The 19,903-nt window shown below is 56.0% G+C and overlaps 1 protein-coding gene across 3 annotated transcripts in view; it reads left to right on the top strand.

Moving 5' to 3' along the window:
• The window catches only part of FGFR1 (fibroblast growth factor receptor 1), a 49,300-nt gene extending 30,298 nt beyond the window's left edge, over positions 1–19,002 (top strand). The window contains exons 3-18 of one of the 3 annotated variants that reach the window (XM_065947542.1): positions 3,471–3,737; positions 5,101–5,184; positions 5,434–5,606; positions 7,303–7,426; positions 8,356–8,546; positions 11,359–11,503; positions 13,436–13,632; positions 14,455–14,600; positions 14,809–14,930; positions 15,458–15,568; positions 16,094–16,284; positions 16,868–16,990; positions 17,144–17,214; positions 17,419–17,556; positions 17,718–17,823; positions 17,975–19,002. In XM_065947542.1, the coding sequence (XP_065803614.1) occupies positions 3,471–3,737; positions 5,101–5,184; positions 5,434–5,606; positions 7,303–7,426; positions 8,356–8,546; positions 11,359–11,503; positions 13,436–13,632; positions 14,455–14,600; positions 14,809–14,930; positions 15,458–15,568; positions 16,094–16,284; positions 16,868–16,990; positions 17,144–17,214; positions 17,419–17,556; positions 17,718–17,823; positions 17,975–18,151 (2,366 nt within the window). In that variant the 3' untranslated portion in view covers positions 18,152–19,002. Of the gene's footprint in view, positions 1–3,470; positions 3,738–5,100; positions 5,191–5,433; positions 5,607–7,302; positions 7,427–8,355; positions 8,547–11,358; positions 11,504–13,435; positions 13,633–14,454; positions 14,601–14,808; positions 14,931–15,457; positions 15,569–16,093; positions 16,285–16,867; positions 16,991–17,143; positions 17,215–17,418; positions 17,557–17,717; positions 17,824–17,974 lie in introns of all 3 variants that reach the window. The other 2 variants (XM_065947541.1, XM_065947543.1) reach the window with 2 other exon arrangements.
• The last annotated feature ends 901 nt before the right edge of the window (positions 19,003–19,903 follow it).

Raw genomic sequence — 19,903 nt, 5'->3', positions numbered from 1 at the left:
TGCTACTCCAGGCAGTGACACAGAGGGGTAGGGCCCAGTAAGCCAGCAGGTGGTCAGTTACCTTTCCATTACCTCCTCGAAGAAAGTGGCATTTACCTGCTTTGTAAATGGAGGCTTTGACACACATCCAAGAGCACTATTAGCCATGAAAAAAATCCACCATAAACCAAGAGCCGTAGGTTTTGGTTTAAACTGAGAAGAATGTTTTCAGTTCCTCTAAAATTTAGTCTTTGCCAGATGCTAACTTCAAGACCTACTGAATATTTTTCTGTGTTTCTGACATTGTTAGGCACTGTGGGAAAACTATAATAGACCATTCTGTTGGTCTGAGTTGCTTTCTGTTTCTTAGGCAAGACATGGATACTTTTGACAATTAGGAAAAAATACACCCAAATGTACATCAGCCAACAACTAAATTAATAAAATGTAGTATACACACACAATGGAATATTATTTGGCCACTAAAAGGAATAAAGTACATAAGACAACATGAAAAAACCTTGAAAACATACTAAAAGAAAGGAGGACACAAAAAACTATATTGCCCAAGTCCACTGATATGAACTATCTAATATAGGCAAATCTATAGAGACAAAGCAGATCAATGATTGCCTCGGGTGGTGGAGAGGGAGGGGATAGTCAGTGACAGCTAATGGGTATGGGGTTTCTTTTTGGGGTGATGCAAATGTTCTAAAGGTAGATCGTGGTGATATTTGCATTCTGTGACTATACTAAAAAGTATTGAATGATACACTCTAACTGGGTGAATTTTATGATATGTGAGTTATATCTCAGTAAAGATGTTTGAAAAAGCAACAGTGCAAGATGGCATGGAATTAAATGCAAATTTGTGCTATTCAGATGGTAACTGTTTTTACAGAAAAGGAGGGTGGGTGTCTTGAATGGTGCACTTTGAGCAGGTAGGTAGGAGGGTTCTAGAGAGACGCCCAACAGCCTTGAGCAGAAGTCAGTTTTGTTGTGGCTGCAGAATATGGTTAGTGCAGAAAACAGCCAGACTTGGCGTGGAAGGTGGGGAGAAGACGGTCACATGGGGAGGAGGGAACAGACTGAGAGGAGCCTTGAAGGCAAAGCACGGGATTAGAGTTCACCCTCTGCACAGCCTTCGATATTGATCAGGAGAATGAACGGGACTAGCACACTGTGGCCTGGTGCGTCGGGTGAGCTTGACCTCCAGGGACAGGGACGAGTAAGCTGGCTCTTGAGGCTTCATATAGATCACGCAGAAGAGTTCTGTTTGCACGTCTTGGCCAGGAAGAGTGGGGAGTTTCAGATCCAAGTGGAATCAGCCTGAGCTGGTCCCAGCAGAGCCGAGTCTCCCTTTATTGCTTTCTCTTGGGGCAGCACCCCTGTTCTTCCTGCTACCTATTTGTTTCTGAGACCTGTCAAAATAGGCTGTGATGCCAGAGGCTAAGAATTTGAGTTTACCGGAGTTTACTGTTTGACCAACGGCTGGTACAGATCATGAGCTGCAAAATATTTAATCAGTGAGGTCATTGCAGGAAAATGAGATTTGATCCATAGGAGCGTCTTCTGTTTCCCTAAGGGTCAAGTCTGAATGGCTTTTCTTCTGCCTCCTCTTGGCAAAACCACAAACCATTAAAAATGGAAAGAATAACTTTTTTTTTTCCAAGACCCACAAAAGCTTATTTTTAATCAATGTGTGGTCTGCTCACCTTTGTGGTGTCCCTCTTGACCTGATTCACAAAAATAAATGAGTGCAGGTCTGGTGGTTTGTTTCCAAACCCTTTTAAACCAGCACCTCCTTTTTGATGACTCAGTATTTACATAGGATTTAAGACAGAGCCCTTGGGTCAAGGGGCACCTGGCCTGCAGCCATGGCCTCGGAGCCTCATCCGAGGCCCCTCCAAAAAGCTACTGTTAGTCCCTGGTACCTGGGACACATTTCATCAGTGAGGTTTTTTAGCAGAAACCTGGTGGGGACTTCAGAAAGAGTGGGTTAAAATGAGGTGGTGAAGGAGAAGCGGAGTTTGGAAGGGAAGACGACAAAGAGACAGTGCATCATTGTCAGATTATTCAGCAAGCTTTTGTTGGCAGCTCTCATGGGCCAGGGCCCTCCTGAGTGATGGGGTTTGAAGGTAAATATGATATGTCCCCACTGTGGCAACCTTATTGAGAAAGGGGACATTCCTCCAGGGCGACAATTGCGAGGGGAGGGCCCCTGACCCAGACTGGGGTCAGAAAGGCCTTTGGGGCAGTGTCCAGCCAGGCTGAGAACCAGAGGGTGGGTGGAGAGCCAGGCAGAGACACCAGGGGCCAGGTGCCTTTCAGAGCCTCCCGAATCCAGGACCTGAAGGGGGCTGCCGGCGAGCCTCTGGTGGCGAACCGGGGGTAAGAAAGAAAGAAGGCTGCAGAAGGCAGAGAAACCAGGCCGGTGGTGGGTGTGAGCTACTGCAGGTGTGGAGGCCAGACAGAGGGTGGAAGATGCCAGGAGCAGGCATGCAAGTCCTGAGATGGGTGTGAGGTGCCTGGGAGTAGACGGGTCCGCCCCGAAGGTGTCATCCTGTGTCCGCCCTCAGGCCTTCCTGTTGGTGTGAGTTCAGCATTGCTGGCCGAGAGGGGTGGGTGTGTTGACCCCCGGGTTCAGGGTGGGGTTGGGGAGCAGTGAGGGGGAGTGGGTGTGTGTGCCTGTGTGTCGGGGGAGGGCAGTGTAGAGGAGGTGGGGGGCTCGAGAGGGGGAGCCCTGCAGTGGGGCGAGGAGAAAGGAGCTTTGTGTGGAGCGGCTTTTGCTGCCAGGGCAAGTGTGGGTTTTGTGGCAGCTGCCGGCCTCCGTTCCTAATATAGTCAAAAGCTCCGAATCCTCTGGCCCAACACCTGTTAGCCGGAGGCTCCCCTGAGCTGACCTCTCCTCGGGCCGTCTCTCCCGTATACACCCTGTGCATCGGACTTCTTGCAGGGCTCAGAGCGCCCCCCCCAGTACTGATCACTTGAATCTACAGCCCCGCCCATGACACGCTGCCCCCCACATGGGGGGCTGCTGCGTTTTGGTGGGGGCTTGTTCCTGGGGACAGGGGTGAGGCTGCCCCATCCGAAAGGGAACAGAGTGTTCCCCTTGGAAGCGGCCACTCTTGGTAAAGAGCTGCGTGTGTGGGGAAGGGGTGCTCTTACACACACAGGGGTCCCGGGGAGGGCCAGCTGCCCCCCCCCACCAAAGGATGGAGGGAAACCCACTCTGAACTGCTTAATGCTGCTGCAGCTGCTTCCTAACTTCGCCTCTGTCTTCTTTGCCCTCTGGAGGAGTTGGGGTGGACAGGAAGCATTGGGTGCCCAGAGAGCCAGCCGTCCCCCCGACTGACCCGCCTCCCCAGCTCCGTACCCCGTCCCCGGGGACGCTGCGACTCTGTGCGGCTGGCATAATGCCTTTGTCTTTCCCTATCCCTCCTGCCCCCTCGCTCTCTCTGCCCTCTACCTGGTCCCTGCGGCGGCTGCAGCCCAGCCCTGGGGAGCCCCCGTGGAAGTGGAGTCCCTCCTGGTCCACGCCGGTGACCTGCTGCAGCTCCGCTGCCGGCTGCGGGACGATGTTCAGAGCATCAACTGGCTGCGGGACGGGGTGCAGCTGGCGGACAGCAACCGCACACGCATCACCGGGGAGGAGGTGGAGGTTCGGGGCTCCGTGCCCGCCGACTCAGGCCTCTACGCCTGCGTGACCAGCAGCCCCTCCGGCAGCGACACCACCTATTTCTCCGTCAACGTCTCAGGTGGGTAGCCAAGTTCGCCCTCCGCCTCTCCCCGCCCCTGCCTCCCTCTCTGCTGGTCTCAGGGGGAGGCCGGCCTCTTCCTCTGCCGTCATCCACACCCCCCCTTCTGCTGCAGAAGCTGCCACCCACTAACATCGCTCCCGCCCGCTGCGTGGCTTAGCTCTCAGGGGGTGACTCGGGGTGCCAGCCTTGGGTCGGGTCGGAGAGCAGGGGGCTGCCTGGACCCACCTCGGTTGTGCTCGCTGACACCCCGGGGGGCAGTGAGGCAAGGTGGTTTCTCCAGCACAGCCTGCCCAGGTCATTGAGGGTGCCCAAGGGCTCAGGCAGCTTCCAAACTCTTGTTCCCTGGCCGTTTGGACTTGGTGCTGGGCTTGGTCATCAGCGTCCCCAGATTCGTGGTGTGGTCCCCGTGGGATGGGGGATGACCCAGTTGCTCCGCCGTAGTCACGGCTTGATGGGAGACACGTGTTCTTTAGCTTCCAGAGCTGTGTCAGGGCAGCCAGGGAACCCTAGAGCTCTGTGACTCTGGGGACCTGCCACTTGTAGGATGTGACTTTTACAAAACCTTAGGACTGAACTGAGTAGAGCTGGAATTCTCTTTACACCACTTACACATCTCAGGCTGTGAGCCTGGCCTCTCCTCTGTCCGCCAAACATCGTCTAGAACGCCCCCCTCCCCAGCAGAGGGATGTGCCTCCTTCACTTCCCTCCAGATGCCCCCAAAACAACTAGAAAGGACTGGGGAAACATCTGGCATGAACCCTGATGGATGACCACATGCTCAAAGGGGCGGATACTTGTTGGGGGCAGGCGTTGGCAGCTGCCCACTGTTTTGCGGGTTCCTGTCCACTCTGGTTGGGAAGCGCAGTTCCCCGACCTCAGTGGACACGTGCTAGAAGTGTTGCGACTCCAGAGCATTCGGCCCAGGGCTTCGGAAATGGCTTCTGGCCACATTGCCTTGATCTGTCTGGGTTTCCAAAGGAGGGTTTCGGTGCCCTGGCTGCTGGTTCTGAGACACGGCGTGAGCCTGAGTGCAGGGTGGAGTTCAGTTAAAGAGAACCCCACCTGTCCTCTGTGATGGAGCTGCCCGGGGTAAAGGCTTCAGGGCAGGGAAGGGGTGTGTTGGGGTCAGCGGAGAAGGGGAACGGGTACAGGGCATGCAGTTCTTACATAAACCGTGTCTGTCCTGTGGAGGGATGGGCGCTGAGGGAGGTGTGAGCCCAGGAGGCAGTGTGGGGAGTGATCTCTGCGTTTGGCTGTTACTGGACTGGCCCTCGTGTTCCTGGGGTGGCTGTGGACTGGATTCAAGCTGCAGCGTCTTTTCCCGGGGAGGGACCTCAGCGCCCCCTCCCTCTTGCCCTAGATGCGCTCCCCTCGTCGGAGGACGACGATGACGACGATGACTCCTCTTCGGAGGAGAAGGAAACAGATAACACCAAACCAAACCGTATGCGTGAGACACTGTTTCCTTCCTTTCTGGCCTCCAGGCCCGGGGGTTGGGTTGGAACGGAAAGGGGGAAGCTTGGGCAAACAACTGGAGAAGGGAGGGGTGGCGGGGCACGACACTTGGCCCGGGGGACCACCCCTCCGGGGTCCGGACCTGTGCAGGCATCGTTCACAGGTGGCGAGCAGGTGGGTGGGGCCTCCCCCAAGCCTGACCAAGCCCTGTCTGTCTCTCTCCGCTCTCCCTGGGCAGCCGTGGCTCCCTACTGGACGTCGCCAGAAAAGATGGAAAAGAAACTGCATGCGGTGCCAGCTGCCAAGACAGTGAAGTTCAAATGCCCTTCCAGTGGGACCCCGAACCCCACGCTGCGCTGGCTGAAAAACGGCAAAGAATTCAAGCCCGACCACAGGATTGGAGGCTACAAGGTACCTGGGTTTTTACTTACTCCAGAAAGCTGGAATAAGGCGAGCAAGAGACGCTGCTTAGAAAATCCTTACTTACATGCCTTTAATTGTTTTAAACAACACTCTAGAAAGTTTTCAAATACTAAAAAAGCAAATAAACTTAAATCTTTTTAGTCTTTTTTTCTACGTATGTGGTTTTTACATGGTCAATCACGTTGTCTAATTTCTTGCCAGTTGTTAACGTTATGAATCTTTTGCCATGTATTTGAAAGACAATTTTTCATGGCTTTCTAATATCCCAGTATTAATTGCCCCATAATTTAATGAACTATTTTGTGATACTAGTTATTTTCCAGTTTTTCACTGCTGTAAATAATGTTATGGTGAATATCTTTGTAGTTAAGTCTATGTCAATATTTTAAAATATTCTTCTTTAGGGACAGATTGCTGGAAGTTACTAGAGCAAAGTATAAGCATTTTAAAGCTCTTGATGCATGTTACCCAAATCCTTTTTTTTTCCCCCTAATAAAGTTAGGTAACTTTATTCATTTGTTCACTTATTCATTTTTTACACCAACATTTCGTGGATACATGTCTTTCTAGAAAATATATTAGGCAATAGAGTTCAAAGTACAATGGGAAGACATAAAATTTTACCGTGACATTTGCTGTAATGGAAGATGATGTAATGAGTAGGGGTGTGATTTTTTATTTTATTTTATTGTGGTAACAGTTACTTTCTTAAAAGGGAAAATGAATTCGCCTTCCCATAGCAGAGTATGAGAATGATAAACTGGCTATACTTTTGCCCACAAATTTGACAGGTGAGAATATCAAATTGTTCTCTGTGGGCTATTTTGCTTAGGAACAAACTTAGAATTTTCATGTGTTCATAAGTGGTTTCCATTTCTGGTTGTGGAAATTGTTCCAGTCTTTGCCCATTTATAATTCTAGGAAGAATGTCTTCATCTAGCCCTCCTTTAAACCCTGTGATCATTCTCACCATTCCTGTTTCTCTCCCATCTCACCTAATCTTGCATAAGAAAAGTAGAGGAGGGGCTTCCCTAGCGGTCCAGTGCCCAAGACTCCTTGCTCCCAAAGCCGGGGGCCTGGCTGTGTCCCTGCTCAGGGAACGTGATCCCACATGCCGCAACCAAGACCCGGCGCAGCCAAAATACATCGATATGAAAAAAGAGAAGCAAAGGAAGTCAGAAAAATAAACTGCTTATAAAGTAACTCACCCAGCACTTGCTGTGTGCAGCGCTCTGCGCTCTGGGTCTTATGAGGCAGCGTCCTGCCCATACAGAGTTCCGTCTAATGGGAGCACTGCACCTGTGAGGCACAGAAGGATAGGAGAACAGCAGGCAGGCTCTGAAACGAGATGTCAAGGGTGGACACGGCTGGACTCTTAGCAGGACGCTGCTCCAGCACAAGAGCAGTGCGGACAGGGGTGCAGGGTTGGGAAAGTTCGCAATGTGTTTGGAGGGCTCCGAAGGCCCGTTTGTCCAGATTGCAGATGGCCTTGGCCGTGGCGGGCAGACTTTCCAAGTCCTCACACCCCTCTGCCTGATGCTTTCTTGCAGAGTGTGAGTGGGCTGGGATGACGGTTCCCAGCTCCCTGTGTAGCCGGACTGCGTGCTCTGATTGGAGGGTGCGTGGCTTCTGCCCACCTTTCCCTCCAGACCCACAGTGGGGCCCTTTGCATGTTTCCCCTCAGGTCCGTTATGCCACCTGGAGCATCATTATGGACTCTGTGGTGCCTTCGGATAAGGGCAACTACACCTGCATCGTGGAGAACGAATACGGCAGCATCAACCATACCTACCAGCTCGATGTCGTGGGTAAGAGGGTGGTGACAGGAGGAGGAGCTTGGTGGAAGGAGCAGGGATGCTGAGAGCACAGCCTGGCAGCCATGTTCACTTAGGGGTAGAGTCAGGATGCTGTGGCATTTGTTAGCTCCGTCACCTTCCTCTTTCCCACCTCCCTTTTCTCATCCATCAGTAGAGTTGGGAGGATCAGCGGTACCACAGGTTCATTGTAAAGGGGAAAGTGCTGTTGGGTCTCTCCGGCAGGAGGTGACTGGCATAGTGGTGGTTAATCTAGCTTAATAGTAGCTGCCACTCCATGGATGCGAGTGGTCTGCCGGGTACAGTAAATACACCACAGGCAATTCTTCTAGCGCCCTGCAAGGTGGGAGCTGTTGTTCCCATTGTACAGAGGGGCACACTGAGGCTCAGAGAGGTCAGTCTGCACAGACTCCTGGCACTGCACAAGAACACCGTGCCTCCTGGTGGTGCAGCCTCTGCCTTCCAGAGGCTCTGCATCTCCTTCTCTGGCGACCTTAAGGTCAAGAATTTCGCACCCAGCGTTCTGCCTTGGCTTTGAGGATATGGTATGCAAAGAAGCTTCTGGGGAATTCCCTGGAGGTTCAGAGGTTAGGACTCGGTACTTTCCCTGCCACAGCCCAGTTCAGTCCCTGGTTGGGGAACTAAGATCCTGCGAGCCATGCAGTGCAGCAAAAAAAAAAAAAAAAAATACAAGCTTGTGATCCAGGAGGTCCGGGGTAGGATCTGAGGGTCAGTGTTTCTAACAGGCTGGTGAAGCTGGCGCTGCAGTTCCCAGACCACACTGAACAGCGAGAGTCTGAGTGACTGTGGGTTTAGTTACGGGCAGGTAGGCTGTGCTGGTCCTTGGGATGCTCTGTCGGCATCCCAGCCAGGAGCGGCCACGGCAGGGCCTGACGACCCTCTCCCGTCCCGTGCCCTCGCAGAGCGGTCCCCTCACCGGCCCATCCTGCAGGCGGGCTTGCCGGCCAACAAGACGGTGGCCCTGGGTAGCAACGTGGAGTTCATGTGCAAGGTGTACAGCGACCCGCAACCCCACATCCAGTGGCTGAAGCACATCGAGGTGAACGGGAGTAAGATTGGGCCAGACAACCTGCCTTATGTCCAGATCTTGAAGGTAATCCTGGCTCTGGTCTCCATGGGCTGGGCTCGGGGAAGGAGGCCAGGTGGCTGGAGTCCGGCTCAGTCCCCGCGATCCGCCCCCGGTCCTTCTGCTGGGTCCAGGCTTTATCTTACGTGGGTCCCCAGCCACTTTCCAAAGGACCAGTGGCAGGTCATGGGTGAAGGGGCTGGGGGTGAGCACTGCTGGCTTCTGAAGAGCTTGGACGCTGACCGTGCCCAGGCTTTTGGGTCAGCTTCTCCGGGAAGGCGTTGGCACTCTGCTCTCCCACTGCCCACTACCACAGCCTTCCCAGCAAGCATCTCCCAGTCTCTGCCCTGCTTCCCAAGTCACGTCCTTTGTGGCACATGGGCTGATGCCAGGCACGGCTTAGCTTAGATAGGGCTGGAAAAGCCGAGGCCACGGGTCAGTCCTCAGCGGTTTCAGGAGTAATGGCACTTTCTTCCTTTTTTCCCTCCCACTCCCAGACTTTGAATGTCCCTGAATGCTCCATTAATCCAGGGAAGCTAATTGCCTAATTCTCCAGTGGATCTTGCAACAGGAAGTAACCAGAAGCTGGGAACCTGTTTTACCTCCTGGTCCCAGCCTTAGACCTCCTCCTCCCTGGCTTGGCTGTTCCAAAGATTTCCCAGCCACCTCACTCCTCACCTCGAGCACTGAAACTGCCGTGTAGGAAGTGGGCCTGGGGCCTTGGACCTTGGCTGCCGTCTCCATTGGCAATCTCTGCCCTCTTCCTGGAGGAGGGGGTTTAACACAGGAAAGATTTGCTTCGGGCGATGATTTTTTTCATTCAGTTTGTTTTTCAGTCACATGGATTTTTAAAGTCCACTTTTTCGTCCTGCTAACGAGGGAAAGAGGACACGTGTCACCTCAGCCCCTTGCCTTAGCTCCCGGGCCCACCTTAACACTGCACGGGAGCAAATACGGCCACATCTCCGTGTTGGCCCAACTGACGGCGTGTCGTTGGTCTGTTCCAGCATTCGGGGATAAATAGCTCGGATGCGGAGGTCCTGACCCTGTTCAATGTGACAGAGGCCCAGAGCGGGGAGTATGTGTGTAAGGTTTCCAATTATATTGGTGAAGCTAACCAGTCTGCGTGGCTCACAGTCACCAGACCTGTGGCAAAAGGTAACGGGGAGCTGGAGGGGCCCCTGTGCTGGGGGCTTGATGGAGGCCCCGAGCTGCCAGGGCAGCTGTGGGGAGGCCAGCGCCCCACTCTCCCTGTTGGCCTGCTGTGTTTCTAGTGCCCGGAGCCATGGAAAAATACCGGCCTGGGCGGCTGACCGGTTGGTTCTGTGTTGGTGTCACCCCTCTGTGCCTCTTGTGTGTTCTTGGCTGCATGTGGGGTGCGTCCTGGGTGATCCTGGAGACTGAGGGTCCGAGTGATGGAGAGGAGAGAGGACCAGCGTCTGCAGCGATGTGTGTGTGTGAGGGTGTGGGGTGTGTGAGAGTGAGGTATGGGTGTGGGGGGTTGTGTGTGTGAGGGTGTGAGTGTCTGTGGGGGGTGTGTGTGGTGAGAGTGTGTGTGGGATGTGGGGGGATATGTGTGTGTGGAGTGGGTGTGGGGTGTGTGGGGGGGTATTTGTGTGGGTGTGAGTGTGGGGGGTTGAGAGTGTATGTGGGGGGGTGTGGGGTATTTGTGTGTGTGAGGGTGTGGGGTGGGTGTGGGGGTATTTGTGTGGGTGTGAGTGTGGGGGGTTGAGAGTGTATGTGGGGGGTGTGGGGTATTTGTGTGTGTGAGGGTGTGGGGTGTGTGTGAGAGTGAGGTATGAGTGTGGGGGGGTGTGTGTATGAGGGTGTGAGTGTCTGTGGGGGGTGTGTGTGGTGAGAGTGTGTGTATGTGGGGGGGGTGTGGTGAGAGTGTATGTGGGATGTGGGGGGGTATGTGTGTGGGGGAGTATTTGTGTGGGGGGGTGAGTGTGTGTGGAGTGGGTGTGGGTGTGTGTGAGTGTTTGTGGGGTGTGTGTGGGGGTATTTGTGTGGGTGAGTGTGTGGGGTGTGTGTGAGGATGTGTGTGTGGGATGGGGGGGTATGTGTGTGAGGGGGTATTTGTGTGCCTGAGTGTGGGGGTATTTGTGTGGGTATGTTTGTGGGGTGAGTGTGTGTGGGAGTATTTGTGTGCATGTGTGTGGGGTGAGTGTATGTGTGTGGGATGTGGGGGAGGTATTTGTGTGGGTGTGAGAGTGTGTGGGTGTGGGGGGGTGAGAGTGTGGGGGGGTGTGTGTGGGATGTGGAGGAGTGTGGGTGTGAGTGTATGTGTGTGTGGGGTGTGTGTGGGGTGAGTGTATGGGGGTGTGTGTGAGGGTGTTTGGGGGGGTGTGTATGGGGGTGTGTGTGTGAGGGTGTGGGGGGTGAGTGTGTATGGGAGTGTGTGTGTGGGGTGTGTATGGGGGTGAGTGTGTATGGGGGTGTGTGTGGGGGGTGAGTGTGTGTGTGAGTCTGCAGCCCCCCCGCCCCCCCATCCCTCCTGTGTGTGCCCCCCGGAAACCAACCCGCCCCGCGCTGGCCCCATTTCTCCATGCGCTCGCGCCGCATGCCGGGTCGGGCCGGGGCTGCCGCGCCTGGTGACGGGTGTAACCAGCCATCCGCGTCGTGCCGTCAGGTCTGCCGAGCCCCTCCTCAGGCTCTCAACCTCTTCCTCTAACAGGTCTCTCGCTGCCTGGTGATTTTGTCTGTCCGTTGTTGCAAAGGAGACGCTGGGGAACCTTTCTTCCTCTGGTTATTTGTTTTTCCCCTTCCTCCTCCCCCCTCCCTCTCTGAGAGGTCTCCGGTCTGGGGCTTGTCCATGTGGCTTCCTTGTCTCTTCTAGACGGCCGGAGTTAACACCACCGACAAAGAGATGGAGGTGCTGCACTTAAGGAATGTCTCCTTTGAGGACGCGGGGGAGTATACATGCTTGGCGGGTAACTCTATCGGACTCTCCCATCACTCTGCATGGCTGACCGTTCTGGAAGGTATACACTGTCCTCCTCCTCTCGATGTCCTGCCCTCGCCAGGGGCACGGGGGGAGCATGCATCACGGGGTCGCGGGAGACACAGAGCCAGGCTCCGTACGCAGCAGGCGGCTCCGGCAAGTCATCCGGCCTCGGGGGTCGGACCTTCTCAGCTCACCCCGGAGCCTTCCTCCTGGTGCAGGATCTCAGATTGCTCTCACTTGTGGGCCTGCCTCCGTCTCTCCCCGGGGCCAGAGTGATGCATGCGTGGGATCTGGATCTAACCTGCAGCCGGGCTCTCCTCCAGGGCAGGCTCCTTCCCTCCTCGGGTCCAGTAGTCTTCCTTGACTCAGCCACTCCTTTATCACCAGCCCCCTGAAGTCTCCGAGAGGCTCCCCCTGTAACTGAATATAGGTGCTCTGAAGGGAGGGGCTTGCCACTTGTAAGCACCGGTGCCCTCCACCCTCCCCCTTGCTGATCTCGGTGGGAGAGGTTCCTCCAGACCCAGACAGTGGACTTGAACTGCTTTGAGCGAGTCCTTTCCCAGGCAGCACAGGGGGCTCAGTGGTGCCCATTTATGCTCTTTGGCTTCCAACGCAGCTCCTTTCCAGAGGGGGCCGTGAGGGTCGGGCCAGGAAGGCAGGAGCCTGCATCCTGGGCAGGGTGGTGGGCTGGTGGCCTCGGGGCTGGAGCCAGGTGTGGTGCTACTCAGGTTCCTGCGGACTCTGGTCTCTTTCCTTGTCCCTCCCTCTCCTCCCCTGATAACGTGCGCCCCCACTGGAGGCGCAGAAGCATTTTCTGTTTTTCTCCTCGTCACTGTCTTTGTCCTGTGTTGTGCCTCCCAGTGGATAGTCTGTTTCTCCATGCTAGGGAAAGAGAAAAACAGAAACGCTTCTCCCTGTTATCAGCTCTGCCGTTCCTCATTGCACCTCGGGGAGTTCTCTTTGGGCTAGTTTGGGGTCATGTCTGAGGCCTCCTGGGAGAGGTCCTCAGGGTGCTGGCCCCTGCAGCTGGCGGGGGTCTTTAATAGGGGAGGGGTGGGGGAAGGGATGTCCTGCTGGATGGGACCCTCCCCACCTCAGTGCGGGAGGGAAAGAGGCTTGAGTTGTGTGGGTTTCAGTGCAGGTGGGAGGCGGGAGAGTCTGAATATAGAAGAGAATGAAACTACCCTCTCCCTGACCTTCCTCAGTGTGAGGAGTTAGACCTGTGAGTGGAAGTCTTGAGATGTTTCCATATTTATCTTTAATAATCCAGACAACAATTGGAAGCGAAGTTCTATCTGCAGTTTGGCTAGATGTAGACGTTTACACGTCTGACCTGATAGAGATGACGTAGGCAAAGCTGAGCAATGAAGTCAGGACATACACTGGTTTTCTTTTTTCCTCCCTGCATCATTGTCTTTGCGTTATGAGTGTCACCAGATGCCAGGCGCTGTGGCCTGCAGACATGGATGAGGTGCCACCTGGGCCCTCAGGGTACCCCTGGGCCATCAGTAATGAAAGACCGATGGATGGTTCGCTATCCCCTGTGATAGGTGTTGACGCAGTGCTCGGGCACTGTGGAGAAGGGCCCAGTGTGCCCATAGGAACACTGAGAGAAGCATCTAGCGCGAGTGAGTCCTCAGCTGTCTCTTGCAGGGCACCAAGTACCCATCCAGTCCAGCAGTCCCTGAGCCAGGAGGGCTCCTGAGTTCATGGGCATGGGCATTGGCTAGCAAGATACAATCCATCCCTCTGGGGATTCAAGTCAGAGTCAGGGAGCCTCACAGATCCCAGGATGTCTGCTGTGTGCTCAGTGTCAGAACCCCAACCCCAGCTAGGACCTAGCTCGGTTCGTCTCTGCCCCCCAAATTCCCAGAGTTTAGGAGATGGATGTTGAGTTTCTTAGGGAACCAGGACCCTAGTGGACCAGCCCTGCCCTGAGCCCACTAACGTCCTGTTCACGCTGACCCAGCCCTGGAAGAGAGACCGGCAGTGATGAATTCGCCGCTGTACCTGGAGATCATCATCTACTGCACGGGGGCCTTCCTTATCTCCTGCATGGTGGGGTCTGTCATCATCTACAAGATGAAGAGCGGCACGAAGAAAAGTGACTTCCACAGCCAAATGGCCGTGCACAAGCTGGCCAAGAGCATCCCTCTGCGCAGACAGGTAACAGAAAGTAGACGGGGGGTTCACACGCTCTGCCTCACCCTGTGCGTCCTCCCTGCAGGACCTGCCGGCACTCTGTCCTCTCCATGGTCCCCATTGACTGTGTCGGACTTTGGTTTCCGGCTTCCGGGTGGCAGCAGGGGAATGTCCTAAGTGCTCGGGGTCAGGCTCCTAGCTTTTCTGGCCGATGAATCCTGTGAACCCATCTTACCCCAACCACGGTGCCCTGCTCAGCCAACCTGGGGACTGGGAGACATCCTCACTGGGCTAAATGCCTGGTTGATATTATGAATCTGAGCTTCCCCTAAGGCCCCTTAGGGGTGCAAATGTGCAAAGCAGAGGAGAAGAGCTGAGCTGGGTCCCAAGATGCCCTCTCGCTCCTGTGCACCCGCCTCCCCTCATCCCAGGAGATGGAAGAGGGTGAAGGTGTGTAAAGGGAGGAGGCAGGCTTCGCTCCAAGCCATGATAATTGTGGAAGGGACTTCAGGAGTCAGGAACCCCTCATCCATGGCAGGGTTTTCACATAAGAATGGGGACAGGAAGAGAGTTGCTCTTGCACTGATAAGTTACAGCAGAATGTCAGGCTTCATGCTCATGTGAAAGGTGAGTAATCCAAAACCCAGAAAGGCGAGTTGGTGGCAAACATTAGTGTTAGAACCTCGGTCTTCCGACCTGCTGTGGCTTTTCTGCCTGTGTTAGGAGGGAGCACCAGATGCCAGGTCCACACTGCTGCCTTTAGCAACAAGTCCTGAGCGGGGAGGGGAGGGACCTGCCGCCGCTCCCCCGTTCCTGCTGGAAGGGTGACCCCACGCCTCCCTGCAGGTGTCGGCCGACTCCAGCGCGTCCATGAACTCCGGGGTCCTGCTGGTTCGACCCTCGCGTCTGTCCTCCAGCGGCACCCCTATGCTGGCTGGGGTCTCTGAATACGAGCTTCCTGAAGACCCTCGCTGGGAGCTGCCTCGGGACAGGTGACCACCCCCCCCGCCCACCGGCTCATTATTCTAATGGGGGCAGTGGTATGGGCTCAGACCTTCAGGGGAGCATCCAAAAGTGACTGCCACCGTCTGCTCTTAGTCGGGGGAACTGGAGGCGGCGGAGGGCGGGGAGGGGAGTGGGGGTTCCTGTCAGGTTTGAACGTTACCACTCCAGCTTATCCCACCGTTTGTTTCCCTGAAGACTGGTTTTAGGCAAGCCCCTGGGAGAGGGCTGCTTTGGGCAGGTGGTGTTGGCGGAGGCCATCGGGCTGGACAAGGACAAACCCAACCGTGTGACCAAAGTGGCCGTGAAGATGCTGAAGTGTATGTGGTGTCTGTGTCCCTGCAGAAACGACCCCTTCCCTTTCCCAGCGAACTCCGGGCCTCAGGCCGTTACCTGCACCTGCTCCACAGCCTGCTTAGGTTGTCCTGGAGTTGGGGGGGCATTGCACACCCCGCCATCTCACCATGACCTCACTTTGTTCCTTGGCGTCTGTCATCAGGTGGTGACCCCAGATCCTGTTTTTTTTTTTTTTTGGCAACACCAGCAGCTCTCATAAGAGGGAAGGGGAGGTAAATTTGGATGTGAAAAGGAGAGGGAAGGGATTTCCTGGCAGTCAAGCAGTTAACTCTCTGCACTTGCTCTGCAGAGGAGATCCCACAAGCCATGTGATGCCGCCAAAAAAAAAAAAAAAAAAGGCCGAGGGAGGGGTCGTGTAAAGAGAGAAGCAAGTCCCAGAGGAAAGGGACCCCTGGGTGTTCACCGCATCCCTCTCCCTTAGTTTTTATCTTGTCGGCCTCCCTTCCGATGCAAATGCTTCTCCATCCCCTTCTCTGCTTTGTCCATGCAGCGGATGCAACAGAGAAAGACCTGTCGGACCTGATCTCCGAGATGGAGATGATGAAGATGATTGGAAAACACAAGAACATCATCAACCTGCTGGGGGCCTGCACACAGGATGGTGGGCGCCCTGCCGGCAGGCTTCCACCCGTGTGGGGGAGGGGCTCAGGCAGACACTCGGGTCCTGCCATCTGTCTGTCTTGTCTGTCAGGGAGAAGATGCCTAGCTTGGGCGTCAGGGATCAGGCATCTCAGCCACACTGAGGGAAGTGGGTTGGGGCGAGAGGCCACTTTAGCAATAGTTGGAATGTGTTTCTCGGGGTCCAGCCCGACGCCCATGGGGGTTCATCTGAGTCCAGGCACCTGGATCCATGCACACCGTGTGGCCAGAACAGGTGACTTGCTGCAGTCAAGGTCAGGGCTCTGGCCCCAGCTTTGCTTGGGAATGTCCTGGACTAGGCTGAGAAGAATGACTGCCCTTGCTTTCTTCTGGGGAGTGGGATGAATTTCTGGGGTCCCCTCAAAGGGGAGGTGAGGCCTGGGGAACAGGCTCACAATGTGCCTTGGGGAGGGGGTTCCTCCAGGCGAGACTCAGCCCATGCGCCCACCCGGCGGCCCTGACGGCCTCTCCACGCCCATGTGCCCAGGTCCCCTGTATGTCATCGTGGAGTACGCCTCCAAAGGCAACCTCCGGGAGTACCTGCAGGCCCGGAGGCCGCCGGGGCTGGAGTACTGCTACAACCCCAGCCACCACCCCGAGGAGCAGCTCTCCTCCAAGGACCTGGTATCCTGTGCCTACCAGGTGGCCCGAGGCATGGAGTATCTTGCCTCCAAGAAGGTGTGGCTCCTGACAGCTCCCCTGGGTAGCATGGGACCCTGGGGAGCGGCAGGGCGCGGGGGGGACATCAGAGTCAGGAGAGCCATGTGGCCTTGGGATTGAGCTGGACCAGTGTGAAGTTAGAACGATGATGCCTAGGCTGTAACTGGTTATGGGGAGGAGATGTGGTCCTGTGTGAGAGTTAGGTACAGCTTTGGGTGCTGGGTAAAAGCTGCTTTGTTTGAGCCCAGGCCTGTATGGATATTCTTGGCCAGGGAGACAGGGAATCCCCATGAGAGTCCATGCAAACTGGACAGAGCAGAGAGGGGTTCAGCTCACTGCCTGCAGACTGAAAGCCAGGCACCGGGAAGGGAAGATGCCTGGAGGGTTTGCTGAACTGATTTGGCGGCCCCAGAGCTGGGGGTGTTTGGATGTCTGGCTTTGACCTACAGGAGAGGGACCCTGTAAGCAGGAAACGATGGTTCAGAGGGCCGAGGGGTGGGGCAGGTGAGGGCCGGTGAGGGAAGTGGGCCCACCGGGGGTTGCTGACCCTCCCCTACGCCCACCTCCACCACCCGCCCCCCTTCCCCTCTGGGCCCCACAGTGCATCCACCGGGACCTGGCCGCCAGGAACGTCCTGGTAACGGAGGACAACGTAATGAAGATCGCGGACTTCGGTCTTGCTCGAGACATCCACCACATCGACTACTATAAAAAGACAACCAACGTAAGTGCGGGCGCCGCCAGTCCTCTGCCCCAGGACTCTGAGTCGCTGGGCTGCCCCCACCCCCACTGGCTGGGTGGGCGGGTGAGCTGGGTCCAGCCCTGCATCCGCCCCTGCCTGCCCCGGGCCACCACAGCGTCCCCGTGCTGCTTGCAGGGCCGACTGCCCGTCAAGTGGATGGCACCGGAGGCCTTGTTTGACCGGATCTACACCCACCAGAGCGACGTGTAAGTCTGAGATAAGCAGTTGCTGGGGAGAGTTTCCAGGGTGGTACAGCCCCACATCCTGTCTCAGAAAATGAACGAAACGTTGCCCCTTCACTCTGACCCCAGAGGTTGACCCGCCCTGGTCCCCTGGGGTCGAGGACCTGGGGGGAGAGGTGGTGAAAACAGTGTGGGGCCTAGCTCTGTGCCCACCACGCTCATCCACAGGTGGTCTTTTGGGGTACTCCTCTGGGAAATCTTCACTCTGGGCGGCTCCCCGTACCCTGGGGTCCCCGTGGAGGAGCTTTTCAAGCTGCTGAAGGAGGGTCATCGTATGGACAAGCCCAGTAACTGCACCAACGAGCTGTAAGCCTGAGAAAAGATGCCTGGGGTCCTGGGCTGGGCCCTGGGGGCGGACTGGGCTCGGGGCATAGAGGGAGGAATGGGGGCGCGCAGCCAGCTGCCTGCGGCCCCTCCGCCCTGAGCCTGTCCTCTCCCCCCACCCCGACCTCGCCATCCTGCCCCAGCTACATGATGATGAGAGACTGCTGGCACGCGGTCCCCTCACAGAGACCCACCTTCAAGCAGCTGGTGGAAGACCTGGACCGCATCGTCGCCTTGACCTCCAACCAGGTGAGGCGGCCTTTCCTAGACCCTGTGTCCTACCGACCCGAGTTCTCGCGAGATTCATTCCAAGTTCTCGCGGGATTCATCCCGAGTTCTTGAATCCCGCCGCCGCGGGAAGGAGAGTGTGGGTCCTCCATCTTTCTGTCTCCTCCCTCAGGAGTACCTGGACCTGTCAATGCCCCTGGACCAATACTCCCCCAGCTTCCCCGACACCCGCAGCTCCACCTGCTCCTCCGGAGAGGATTCCGTTTTCTCTCACGAGCCCTTGCCCGAGGAACCCTGCCTGCCCCGACACCCGGCCCAGCTGGCCAACGGCGGACTCAAACGGCGCTGACTGGCCCCCACACCCCGCACCCCTCCCCGGACTCCATCCTCAGCTGTGGCCCCGCCCCTTCTCCCGCTGGACTCGCTGCCTCCCCTGTGCTCTGCCGGCCGGCCTCCTTGAGGCCCGCACCCCCGAGCTCCCCTCCTCTCCTCCTCACAGCCTGACACAGAGGAGCGGGGAGGCCGGTCCTTGCTGACGGCTACTACGTGGCCTGCCAAACGTTGGACCAAGACCCCCTCCCTGCCGCCTGGAGGGTCGGGCAGTGGGGGCCGAGCCGCCCTCGAGCAAGAGCCAACTTGAGTTTTCCTGCATTGGTTTCGCCTGCTCTGCGCAGCCCATGTGCCCGTGTTCTGGTGGCAGGTCCTCGGGCTACAGCGGGAGTTGGGTGTGGGGGTGGTCAGCGCTTGGGCCTCCGCAGAAGGCGACCTCTGCTCCGACGGATAGTGCCAGTGGCTTATTGATTCCGGTACTAATTTGCTTTGCTGACCAAATACCTGGTACCCAAGGGTGGGGACGCAGAGGCCGGGAGCCGGCGGCGTGGCCCTGGGGCCCAGCCCCAAAGCAGGGGCTCTGTACATAGCTACGAAGAAAACACAAAGTGTATAAATCTGAGTATATATTTACATGTCTTTTTAAAAGGGTCGTTACCAGAGATTTACCCATTGGGTAAGATGCTCCTGGTGGTTGGGAGGCATCAGTTGCTATATATTAAAAACAAAGAAAAAAGAAAAAAAAAGGAAAATGTTTTTTAAAAGGTCATATATTTTTTGCTACTTTTGCTGTTTTATTTTTTTAAATTATGTTCTAAACCTATTTTCAGTTTAGGTCCCTCAATAAAAATTGCTGCTGCTTCATTTTTATATGGGCTGTGTGACGCGGGAGAGGAGGTCGGCTGTGAAGGAGCGAGGCTGACGGGCTTTGGGGCTCTGTCCCGAGGTCTCTTCCCCATGGGTCGTGCTCCAAGGCTTCTGGACAGCCCGCCTTCCTCTGCTGGGCTTTGGGAAAGGCAGGGAAAGAAGGCAGGCAGCTGCGTGGTGGGCAGGTAGGGGGCACCGGGCCCAGGGCTAGGCCCCACGGCCCCCTCCACCACACGTTTCCTCGGCGGAAATGTGGAGCCCTCTGGGGTCTGAGAGTCAGGGAGCTGAGGGCCCAGCTGGGAAAAGCCAGGAGTGGGGCTGAAGTGATGAAGATGCAGGCCACGGATGGTTTGACCGGGGGCAGCAAGCGCTCAGACCCAGGAGGGTGGCTGCTCCTCTGTGAGGGTACCGTTCTGCCTGTGCTGCTTTGTCAGGCAGGAGCCGTCACCTAAGACCAGCTTTACACCCAGGGCCCTGGCTTCCGGTTTCTTGTCTCCCAGGCTATTCTGTGTCCATCATGCCTACCCCTCCCCCCCAACACCATTCTGAATTCGAGTGATCAGACCATATGTGCTGGGACTAGCACTTGGCCTCCTCCAGTTCTTCCCATAGGAACTCCACCCCAGCCCTCAGGAAAAGGAAGACATTCCGTGAAAGTGTGCATTTTGGCTGCTGGGGAATTCTCTTTCTATGCCACCTGCTGGTTATCCTTTTCCCCCCACCAAGTAGGTGCTGGCTCCTTGGAACCTTAGGGCTCACTCCGGCTGTTGGTTCGCAGCCTCTGCCCCCAAAGCTTGCTCTTTGCCGGATCCCTTCTGAGTATAAAAGCAAGTCCAGTTTAGTTTGTGTCGGAAGAATGGGGTTGCTCCTAGTTTCCTTTCTGAGCTGTTTCTTAGCCCCTTTT

Source organism: Muntiacus reevesi, chromosome 10 (assembly GCF_963930625.1).
Source record: "Muntiacus reevesi chromosome 10, mMunRee1.1, whole genome shotgun sequence".
Taxonomy (NCBI): Eukaryota; Metazoa; Chordata; class Mammalia; order Artiodactyla; family Cervidae; genus Muntiacus; species Muntiacus reevesi.
The sequence above is the reverse complement of the archived record's forward strand: the minus strand, read 5'-3'. Positions and strand labels throughout refer to the sequence as shown.